Source organism: Euleptes europaea, chromosome 4 (genome assembly GCF_029931775.1).
Source record: "Euleptes europaea isolate rEulEur1 chromosome 4, rEulEur1.hap1, whole genome shotgun sequence".
NCBI lineage: Eukaryota > Metazoa > Chordata > Lepidosauria > Squamata > Sphaerodactylidae > Euleptes > Euleptes europaea.
The window spans coordinates 36,897,213-36,908,975 of NC_079315.1; the positions used below are offsets into that span (position 1 = coordinate 36,897,213).

Genomic DNA, 11,763 nt, shown 5'->3' on the forward strand with positions numbered 1-11,763 from the left:
CAGTGATCTAGTTTTTGATATTTTCTGTAAGCAACACACTACAATTTTTAACACATACTTCCGTGGAGGAAGAAAGCTCTTTAAGATGAAAGGAAACCCAACCTGCGGTCAGGAAGACCCACACACATGTATAATTTCACAGAACATGTAAAAAAGAAATGTTCAGGAGGGCATTTTTACAAAGGGATTATAATGGAGTATAATGCAATATTATAGGAAGTTGCTTCTATAAACGATTTGGTGAGGGGCTGTGGCTCAGTGACAGAGTATCTGCTTGACATGCAGAAGGTCCCAGGTGCAATCCAAAGCATCTCCAGTATTTTTTTAAAAAGGACCAGGCTGTAGATGATGTGAAAGACCTCTAACTGAGACCCTGGAGAGCTGCTGCCAGTCTGAGTAAACAATACTAATCTCGATGGACTGATCATCTAATTCAGTAGAAGGCAGCTTCATGTCATAGTACTATAGTGTATTGCAATGTTTGTTGTATTCACCTCCTTGTTTATTGCAATGTCCTCTACTTTTGTAAACCCCTTTCTTCATTACGGTATGTCATGCCTCACAGTTTTTTGTTTGTATTGTTTTCCAGTTCTGTATTCCTATTGCTACTGTATTGTTTATTGGAGTTCCCTGCTATCTGATTAAATTGCTTCTCATATTTTGTAATCTACCTTGAGTTTCAATGAGAAAGGTGGGCTATAAATGATGAAGGAGGAGGGACGATGATGAAATCCACACAAGCTTACATATCAAAATACTGTATCTCTAAAGTTTTAGCCCTATAGGAGCCAGATAGATATATCTAAGTTAGTATTTAGTTTAGTTTAAATCTGGCATGTGCACACTTGACTGCCTCTCTATCAATTTCCTCAGTACCTTAAAGGAGCTAAATTATGGACAGTGAAGGGAAGCTGGATATATATTGGCATGAAAAGGGAAGCAGTTCTGTTGCAGTTGCTGAATCAGGTGGCTCTTGTTTTACTACTCCTATTTTCAACTAGTTTGCACACACTTGAGGGGTAGAAAGGGAAAGGAAGAAGGCAGCCAGAAGGATAGTGTTTTCAGTCCAGAGAATGAAGCAGTGGCTTTGCTACTGCTATAGCAATGGCAACTCTGTCTGGGTAGACTGGTTACTCCGGCAGTATCCTCATCTGTCCTTCAGCAGAAAAGCAGCAAAAATGAACAAAGCCAGAAAACAACAGGATCTGCTCCTTTCAGAATCAAAGAACAAAAGTACAGGGGGGGAAATAGATGAAAACACGCAGAACGAACTCTCCTACAAATTCCACTGCTTTTGCTTTGGCATCCTGCCCCTTGCTATCACATATGCAGATTTTGTTAAACAGCTTGCTTTTATTGTGTGAGCATCAATAAATGAGTGCACAAAAGTCAAGAAGAAAATGAATCATTGCCATAAATCCATCTGCTCACAAGCAGAATAAAATCCAGATTCTTTTTCAACAACAATTCATGGCACGTACCACACATTATGGTCAAAAATAGTAAAAAAGACACATTACCATAATTGCTCACTTCTGGAGCCACAACTACAAAAACCAAGGGGCAGCTTGGGGAAAGCTCTCACTTACTTTTCAATGGGAAGAGGATGAGGTCCAGACACAGACAGCTTGTAGATGAACATAAGGAATTTTCTGAAGGCTTCAAAGAAAGGCCAGTGTGACAGTAAGCAGATGCACTTGTTGGAATTTATGGATTTGGAGGTAACCACTTTTCTCTCTACAGCAGTCAAGAGGCCCAATTGCATGTGCTGCTTCTCTGTTAGAAGCTCTTGTGCATAAGGCTCATAAAACTGGATAGCAGCACCGTACACCTAGAATAATGGGGGAGAGAGATGTGAACAGGGGTAGAGGCACAGAAGTAATTACATCAAGCAGATAAACAAAAAAGGGACTGGGACTAGAGACAGACCCATTAGTTTTCCTTAGACCTCTTGTATTTCTGTTTTTATTTCCTTCACAGCAAGGAAAGATAGATTTATTTATTGAAAACTCAGTATAGATTTATTTATTGAAAACATTTTAATATCTTTCCACAAGGCGGTGAACATAAAAACATTTGAACAATTAAAATACAGGGGGTGTTTTTGTGTGTGCGAGCACTGTCAAGCTACATCTGACTTATGGTGACCCTTGCTGGGGTTTTCAAGGCAAAAGACATTCAGAGATGGTCTGCCATTGCCTGCCTCCATGTCACGACCCTGGTATTCCTTGGTGGTCTCCCATCCAAATACTAACCAGGGATGACCCTGCTTAGCTTCTGAGATGTGACAACACAGGCTAGCCTGGGGCTATCCAGGTCAGGGGAAAATATTGTTAAAATATGAAATTCAATTAAAAACGTATAAATAATCAACACTAGAAGGCGGGCCAATAACCATTATTGAGGGTATGCCACACAGAACAAAAAAGTTTTCACCTGCTGGCAAAAGACACTGATAGTGGGAGATAGACGAAACTCCTTGGGGAGGGAGTTCCAACGTTTTGGTGTGCCACAACAGAGAAGACCCTTTCTTGGGTCACCACCCATCCAGGGAGCCTCGAAGGTTGAGCTGGAAACGATAAAATCTAATAAAATAATTATATTTATTTAGTGTACACAATAGATATGATAAAAACACTGGGACTGGAGTACAGGCTACATATAAAACCACCAGAATAAACTTTTACAGAAATATTCGACACAGTTGATGATACACATAATATAAATGACCAATAGATCATACGCATTTCGGCCTCCTGGGCCTTCCTCAGTGGTCATATATATATATAACATTATTATTAAAATCACATCCGGAAATTAGAAAACCTTATATCTTGTGTGGAAGCTAATAGATTTTGTCACAGGCTGGTGTTATACATATACATATCCAGAAACATTGATAATTTTACAACAGATGCTTGTGTGAGCAAGTTACCATGCTAAAAGACACATGATTGGTGATTACTTTATATCTGGCCACACAAGATATAAGGTTTTGCTAATTTCCAGATGTGTTAGAGGCTGAAACACATATGGTCTATTGGCCATTTATATTACGTGTATCATCAACTGTACTGAATATTTCTGTAACAGTTTATACTGGTGGTTTTATATGTAGCCTGTACTCCAAGCCCGAGGTTTTATCATGTCTATTGTGTACACTAATCCAATTATTTTATAAGATTTTATAATTTCCAGCTCAACCTTTGAGGCTCCTTGTACTTTTATAGTTGAGTCCCCCCCCCCATTTTTTGTCACCACTTATCCAGCCTTGTGCCAGGAAAAGAGCAACAAAGCAGTGAGGGAAGAAATAGGTGTTCAGGCTTGCCACCACTGGCCTTTTGAGGCAGCCACCAGCACTGTGAAGCCTCTCTTCGCAAGAAGCCTGTACACTCCTTTCCTTTTCGCTTTTTCACTCTCTCCTCAGCATCATGCTGAGCAGCCAAGGTGCCCAGAAGAGAGTAAATTGGCCAGGGAGAAAGGGGAGTAAAACCATCACTACTTCCCACTGTGGCCAGCTTGCTCTTTTCCTGAGTGGCTGCTACAGTGGTGGTAGTTTTACTCTCTCTTCTCTGCAGCCAGCTTTTTGTTCAGAAGAGCCACATATAGCATGTAAAGAGCCACAGATGGCTCCCAAGCCATTGAGTAAAGTGGCTTCAACAACTGATTGCAACAAATATATTTTGGTGAATATATTTTCAGGATATATCTTAAGTAGACCTTCCGGGATTTATATCCTAGGACGTAAAAACAGTTCAAGTGAATATTTAAAACAAATTACAATGTTACTCAACATAAAGCACCGTGCTAAAACTGTTGCTTAAACTCAACAGGTCAATATAAATGCAAAATAGTATTTCTGCAACAGTTATACAAGATCCAACATGCTAAAATAGAATCCTACGCAGCTCAAGCATACCTTTTCAGCAGATGAAGCAGTGAGAACAAACGTTGAAAATACAGGTAGTGGATATTTGGTTTGAGGGTCCCAACATTCAATTGTAGCTCCCATTGGAAGACAGAATAGAGGTACAGATTCTGACAAAGGGAATGACTCATAATCATCTTCTGGATATCTGAATATTAAACCTTTTAAAAGAAAAAAGTCCATCTTTTTCAAAATAAAGTTAGCCCCCCAAAAATAATAATAATAAAAAAAGAAAAACACAAAATGCCAGACAGAAATGTGTACTACCAGGAGGTAAGTCTAATTAAGCCATCATGGTAAACAGGTTTGAAAACATTTTTACAAAACAAAATTTAAAATTTGCTCTTACAATTGCTCAAAGGGCCTTACATAGTAGACCTAAAAATGAAAAATTGGCTTTAAGCCATAAGAAGTCTGCATAAAGTTTCAGGTAATGTCTGTCTATCACATTTAAGGCTATATTTTACAAATATAGTTCCAAAGAAGAAAGTGAACATTTGAAGCCAACAACGTAAGACGTTCCCTGGTGGAGTAAAATACTGATAAACATAATCTGATTAGGCAAAGTAGAAAAGAGGTAAAATAAGACCTCAACACACTTAACAGATAACCTTTACCGCTCTAGGATATGAGCCCAGTTGTTTCTTATTGATGACTGATTTATATTCTGATTCTGCTGGAAAATTTTGGTTTCAATAAATATGGGCCATATTGACTGAAGAAGAAAATGAAAACAGGAACTATCAGCCGGCATACCTGTCTTGTTGTAATTTTGCTGTGTGACTTTGTTAAGAATTATTACTCATTATGAATGCAATTTTTGATGTGTGACTTTGTAAATAGTTTTTTCACACATTTGATATAATTGGTGAATTGTCTGTCATATTTGTGACATAAATTTAATTATTTTTGTATTTCATTTTTCATAAATTTTACACACAATTTTTGCAAAACTCTTTTTTCTTTGAATTCGTGTTGTTGACCCTTGGTACTGTGTACCTTTGCCTCTCACATACTGAGGCCAATCAAGAGTCTTGGCCAGCCAACAAACAGGGCACAGAGGTCATCTTGTGACCTTGCCTCCTAGTGCTGGCATTTTGACGTTTACTAGATTTGTATAAGAGGTTCCCTTTAGTTATCACAGCTAATAGCCATTGATGGACCTATCATCCATGAATCTGTCTAATCCATCTTTATAAAGTAAAGGTAAAGGTCCCCTGTCCAAGCACCGGGTCATTCCTGACCCATGGGGCGACGTCACATCCCGACGCTTTCTAGGCAGACTTTGGTTGCGGGGTGGTTTGCCAGTGCCTTCCCCAGTCATCTTCCCTTTACCCCCAGCGAGCTGGGTACTCATTTTACCGACCTCGGAAGGATGGAAGGCTGAGTCAACCTCGAGCCGGCTACCTGAAACCAACTTCCGTTGGGATCGAACTCAGGTCGTGAGCAGAGCTTCTGACTGCAGTACTGCAGCTTTACCACTCTGCGCCACGGGGCTCTTAATCCATCTTTAAAGCCATCTAATGCTAATCTCTACATCCACTGGCAAGGAATTCCACAATTTAATTATTAATTGAGTTAAGTAGCATTTCCTTTTTTCATCCTAAATCTGTTGTCAATCATCTTTAACGGGTGTCCCTGAATTCTAGTATTAATGGGACAGGGAGGAAAAAACCCTCTAGATATACTTCCACCAACGTATCCATACTTCTATAAACATCTATCATGCCCCCTTCCATTAGTGGTCTTTTTTTTCTGAACTGAAGAGTCACAGACTTTTTAACCTCTCCTTCACAGGAGAGATTAAAGAAGTTTGGCTTTTTACTGCTGTCACAAACTGAGTCAACATTTTCATCAAGGTATTCATTACTATCCCAAGATACCTTTTCATCTCTGTCACTGCCAGTTCAGACACCATCAGCATATGTTGAAAAGTAAGGAGTTTTTGCTCCAGTATGCATCACCTTGCACTTACGCACACTGAACTTCATTTGCCATTTTGCTGCCAGCCAATTTAGAGAGATCCTGTGGGAGCTCTTCATAATCACTTTGGTTTTCACCATCCTGAATAATTTGTATCATCCTCAAACATTGCCACTGCACTTCTCACCACTAGTTCTATAACATTTATGGACCAACTAAATAGCACTGGTCCCAATAAAGTGACACCACCACTCACTTCCCTCCATTGTGAGAACTGTTCCTACTCTTTGCTTCCTGTCATTTAACCAATTTTTAACCCATAAGAGGGCTCATCCTCTTAACCCATGACTAAGCTTTGGTGAAGTAGTGTGCCAAAAGCCTTTCTGAAGTCCAAGTATCACCCTTTGCAGAACACATGCTGATTTCACGGAAGGGAGATGGCAGAGAAACAGATAGAATTCTTTGACTCTGTTTTCACCAAGGAAAATGTGGGGTGGATACCCATGCCAGAGCCACTGGTTGCAGAAAGGGTGTCCAAAGAAATGAGTCAAATTGAAGTTATGAGAAATGAAGCTTTAGGATTAATCAACAAATCAATGACTAAGCTTCTGGCTCTGGATGGCAAACATTCTAGAGTTTTTTAAAGATCAAATGTGAAACTGTTGATCTTCTAGAAAGTATATGGAATTTGTTGCTAAAAATCATCCTCTCTACTGGAGGACTGGAAAGTAGCAAATATTACACAGGGGTTTTTTGTTTGTTTTTTTAAAGAAGGGCTCCAGAGGAGATCCAGGAAAGTATGGGCTACTTAGCCTAAAGTCTATTCTGGGTAAATTAATAGAAACTGTTATTAATGATAGCAGGCTCTGTTCTTGTGTGCATTTAATCATTCTCTTCCTTAAGCAATCGTTTCACTCTTTTGTCATCCAGTGGCCCAACTGCCTCCCTGTTCAATTCCCTGCTCCCAATATATTTGACAGAATGCTTGTTAAAAAAATTTTAAGGACAATCTGCTCCCAAAATTCTCTTTTTGTTCACCTTGTTGCCAACTTACATTGGTTTTGCCAGAAGCTGTGCTCCTTTCAGTTCACCTTGTTTAGATGAGCCTTCACTTTTAAAAGAAGCCACCATGCCTTCATGACTTCCTTCACTTGAGTCATTAGCCACGCTGGCATCCTTTTGATAGTACTTTTCTGAACTGTATGTGTGCATTCTACCCCAGATTGAATTAATGGGATTTTAAACAGCTTTTAGGATCCTGAAGGGATCTGACTCTCTTGATACTCCTTTCAGCTACCTGTAACTTGCTTCCCCAACCAAGAATCCTTGCCACCTACAACCTATTGATCATTTTCCACCCTACTCTCATTCTCCAGTTCTAGCCAGGTCCCACAAACATTACCTTGAACATTTTCCCATCATCCTTAGGGAAGCTGACCCACCTCCTTTGGCTTTGCCCCCAGGAGTTAGTTTAAAGATTGCTTTGCAACATTTTAGATATTAAGCACCAACAGTGTTGTTCCGCTTTGGTTCAAGTAAAGCCAGTCTCTTTTGTCATGGTTTGGTTTGTCCTATAACAATTACTCATGCCTAAGAAATCTAAACCTTTCATCCCAGAAGCACTTTCTCATCCATGCCTTCACAGCCCCAATTTCTGCCTGTCCAGCTGGCCAAGCGCACGGACAAGAACTGAGACTGCTTTGAGGTATTCTATCAACTCTTCCTTTGGCAAAACAAAACATTAATACATACACCATACTTGCCCAGCTACTTCATACACTCAATATGTTTACAGCAATCAGATAGTATACACATTTTCAAGGTTTTCTCACATGAACACATGAAGCTGCCTTTTACCAAGTCAGACTACAGGCTTATCAAGGTCAGTATTGTGTACTCTGGCAGGCAGCAGCTCTCCAGAGTCTCAAGTCCAGGTCTTGTACATCACCCACAAGCTAGATCCATTTCATGGAGATGCAAAGGCCTGGACCTAGGACTTTCTGCATGCAAAGCAGACAGCACTGAGAGCCAGCATGGTGTAGTGGTTAAGAGCGGCAGACTCTAATCTGGAGAACTAGGTTTGATTCCCCCACTCCTTCACATGAAGCCTACTGGGCGACCTTGGGAGCCAATCACAGTTCTCTCAGAAGTCTCTCAGCCCCACCTACCTCACAAGGTGCCTGTTGTGGGGAGAGGAAGGGACTGTGATTGTAAGCAGCTTTGAGACTCCTTAAAGTAAAGTGGGATATAAAAACCAACTCTTCTTCCTCCTCCTCTTCTTCACTGAGGCACAACCTCTTTGCCTTTCTCCAAAACCACCTTCAAAAGTTTCTGAACTGTTGATTTCCTTCCCTAAATTCACCAAGGTAAGGAATCCACCACTGCATACTGTTATGCTTTCTAATCAGACGACCAGATCAACTCAGGTGACCTTCCATCTGTATTGTCACGTCCAATCACATGCTATGGGTCAGCCAGAATTCCACAGTTTGTCCACGTCTCAACAGCTATCCAGTCTCACACATACACCAGCTTGCAAGGTGGTCTATATAGAAGTAGGGGACAGCAACTGTGGCCCCTACCTCAAGCTGGTATCAACAGCATCTTTGGGACAATAACTCCAGATTGCCTTTCTTGGCTTCTCCTTCATAATACAGTGAACATTCCAACAGGCTTCTGTCATGGTAAAATGAGGCCTGAATTTATAATGTTGCGAAGCTCATTTTGACTTACGTATATAGTTAACCTTTTGTTTAATAAAATTTGGGATAGATGCAAGGGAGAATGATAGGTCTATTAAATAATTCCAATTCATTTGGTTAAGGGACAGATTTAATATACTGTAAAATTACTTCCGATAAGCTTAAACATCTGCTAATATAGCTTGAGTTTATGAAAATAAATTTCTTACCAGCTTTATATGCAATTGAGTTTGAAGCTGGAACAGACTTCTTATAACACAGGTATACACTGGAGCCCCACTTTAAAGACACAAATTAGGTCATATTGTAATTTGAGAACACCACACAAGAACTCTTTACATATATTTTAAACATTCCATTGTTAAAAGCATCTAACCTTCCAAAGATTTGGTTCACACATGAAAGCTAGTTGCTTAAAAGTGGATCTGTGAAATGTTTTAACTGAAAAAAAGATGGTCCTTGACCTGTAATGGCTTATTCACACATGTATGTCACCATGTGATGCCAAAGCCCTAAAGAGATAAGAACACGGAAAAACTGAGTATTACAAAAGAGAGCAATTTTAATTCTGTGTGATGGATACATCACCACAAGAGAGGTAAAACTGAAGTCTTGTAATACTAATAACCTAGGCACATCCTCCCCTTATGAAGTGCATACACTCCACACATACATACAGATAGTTTATGGAACGTAGCATGAATATCCCTGACCACTTTACTTAGCCAGACCTGCTACTGATCTGCATACTTAGGGCCACAAAACAAAATAACTTTATGGAGGGTGATAACTAGAAAAAAACCACTTATATGAGTTGGCTCCTACAGAGGATTTCCATTAATGGAAGTGGTTAGATGTGCACGCATTACCCCTCCTGCTTCAGACCTGACTTGTCCCTCATGCTGTTTCTGAGAGTCCCCATCTTGGACGAACAGTATGGGAGGGGTGGCACTTTGGGCTGCTGGTGGAAGGTGGAGGTGAGGACTGTCAGCTCCAAGTTCTCAGCATATATAAAATCACAAAGACATTTTTAATCAGCCTACTGCCCACTCTGAACAAAACATGCCTTTTAAAAAGTCTACTGTCACTTGCATTTAAATAAGCCCTGGCAAAAAAGGAAATACTGGCTTTTACCTTGATCAACACCACACCCATGCCTTACAAGTTCAGAACTCCACCCACCCCCATTCTTTGTGAGAATTCGTTGGCACTCACTTAGACATGATTCTGGCAGCAAAACCAGAGGAAGGAAGAAATTCAGAACTGTGGAAACTAAAGTGACACAAACTGTACCCTCAGTGACATTCGCTAGGTAAGAGTGCAGCAGACACATCGTTGACTTTTTTAAAACAAAAGTTTCAAAACAACATATTCTTCTCACCATGCCACAATTCAAATTCTTATCAACTTTGCAGAAAGTATGAGGAGGAGTTTCTCCTTTGCTGGTTACAATAACACAGATGTCGGTAACAGCCAAGGAGTTTTGCGGTCGCACAGGAAGAGCACGCCGATAGGTGATAAAGATTCGTTGGGAAGAGGCTGAACTGTTATTGACATTAGCACAGCGACCAAAGGGAGTAGCCTGGATCACCTCACAGCCTGGCATTAAACGTTCCTTCCCTTCATATAGAACTCTGCAGGTGAAAGGGAAAAGCAGGACATAGGAATATTTCACATACAAAACACTAAGTCATTCATCAATGCACTGTACAAAAAAACCCTCACAAAAACCCCTCCCATATGTAAGGGACAAAGATCCTCAAAATGAAGAATTCTAAACACTGGAGACTTTTATCCCTTTAGTTTAAAAAATGTTTTGGTGATTACCAAACTATTAACAAATGGGGCAATTCCTTCATTGTGATAGTGACATACACTAACGATGCTTACACCTGTAGTATTTTTGCATTTATACATAATATATCAAGAATGCAATGCTGAACGTACTGAAGTATTTTAAATGGGGCTGTGTTGGCAAAAACTTGGGGAGAAAGAATTCAGTTTTGCCATGTTTAAGTGTTTCTTGCTGAGGGCACTGTTACACTGGACTTCCACTTAAAACTGACCACCCTAGATTTCTAATCATAAACTTTGTGCAAAAAATCCCACCTGCTTCAAGAGTTGTTGGCAGACAGATGGCACTCAGTAATGCAGATGCAAGCTTTTTTTAAATTAACGCATTTAATCAAAAAATGATCCTGAGACAAAAAACTTTTTAAAAGCTTTGCAGTTGTATTCAGTAAATATGATAATGAAATTAATTAGCAAACAGAAGGTATAACTATGTAAGAACAAAGTATTCTCTAGACCACACAAAGTATGATTTGGCTAATCAAGCCCAGAATGCACATCCATCCCATTTCCAGATGTGTGCCAGAACTTGCTGGAGAACTACTGTTCTAATAACCCAGTTCCAATACATAATCACAAGTACAGGATTAAAAGCTATCTCACCCAATATCAGTAAGAGGTGGTTTCTCCCTGCTCCTCTTGTAGCAAAGAAAAAGCTCTGGACTTTTAAGACTCCCATAGTTCAAGTTGGCTTGAAGTGCTGTGGGTGTCGATTCAACACAAGTGTAACCTTCAGGGACTGTTTCACCTGCTGATTTAATAATGACAGCAAGATCGGTGATTGGAGCCTTTGGACCAACTGACTTTGTTTCAAAGCGATTTACTTCTTGATCCAGAAGTGCTGACGTATCAGTGAGTCCTGCCACTACAAAGTAGTCGGCCACTCTTGGGCCTTTATCCTCTATCATAGCTGGGGCTGGAATTCCTAGGAAAGAATAAAAACATATATCAGATTAACACACATAGTCAACAGTGTCAGTAGGTCACTTCCATTAGCAAAGGCAAGGGTAGGAGAGATTCCTTTACGTGGATCATCCTTTCCAGAATGCTCACTAAATCTATCTTTGTGTACTAAGCAAACATGGTAACAGATATGTCTTGCAGTGCTCACAGGATGACAAATGCACATATTTGTACACTCATAAAGGAAATTTGGCTTTATGATGTCCTCATCATCCCAAAGGAATGCAGGGAAGACAATGATGGACTTTTGATAGAGCTCTTGGAACTTTGCTATCTCCTTACATTCTAGTCTTCACAAAAAGGAATGTAATTAATATTCCTGAAAGCTCTGTTAAGCTGCAATCTAAAACTATTTTTAAAATTGCCAAGTTGTGTAACTTATGCCAGCTACAAAAC

The 11,763-nt window shown here is 39.9% G+C and overlaps 1 protein-coding gene across 1 annotated transcript in view; it reads right to left on the reverse strand.

Annotated features, from left to right (window-relative positions):
• DENND4C (DENN domain containing 4C) overlaps positions 1 to 11,312 on the reverse strand; it is a 61,034-nt gene extending 49,722 nt beyond the window's left edge. The window contains exons 1-5 of the mRNA XM_056848002.1: positions 11,008 to 11,312; positions 9,935 to 10,187; positions 8,763 to 8,832; positions 3,920 to 4,089; positions 1,590 to 1,831 (exon numbers count right to left, since the gene is read on the reverse strand). Coding sequence (XP_056703980.1) covers positions 1,590 to 1,831; positions 3,920 to 4,089; positions 8,763 to 8,832; positions 9,935 to 10,187; positions 11,008 to 11,312 — 1,040 coding nt within the window. The remainder of the gene's footprint in view (positions 1 to 1,589; positions 1,832 to 3,919; positions 4,090 to 8,762; positions 8,833 to 9,934; positions 10,188 to 11,007) is intronic.
• Between the last annotated feature and the right edge of the window lie 451 nt (positions 11,313 to 11,763).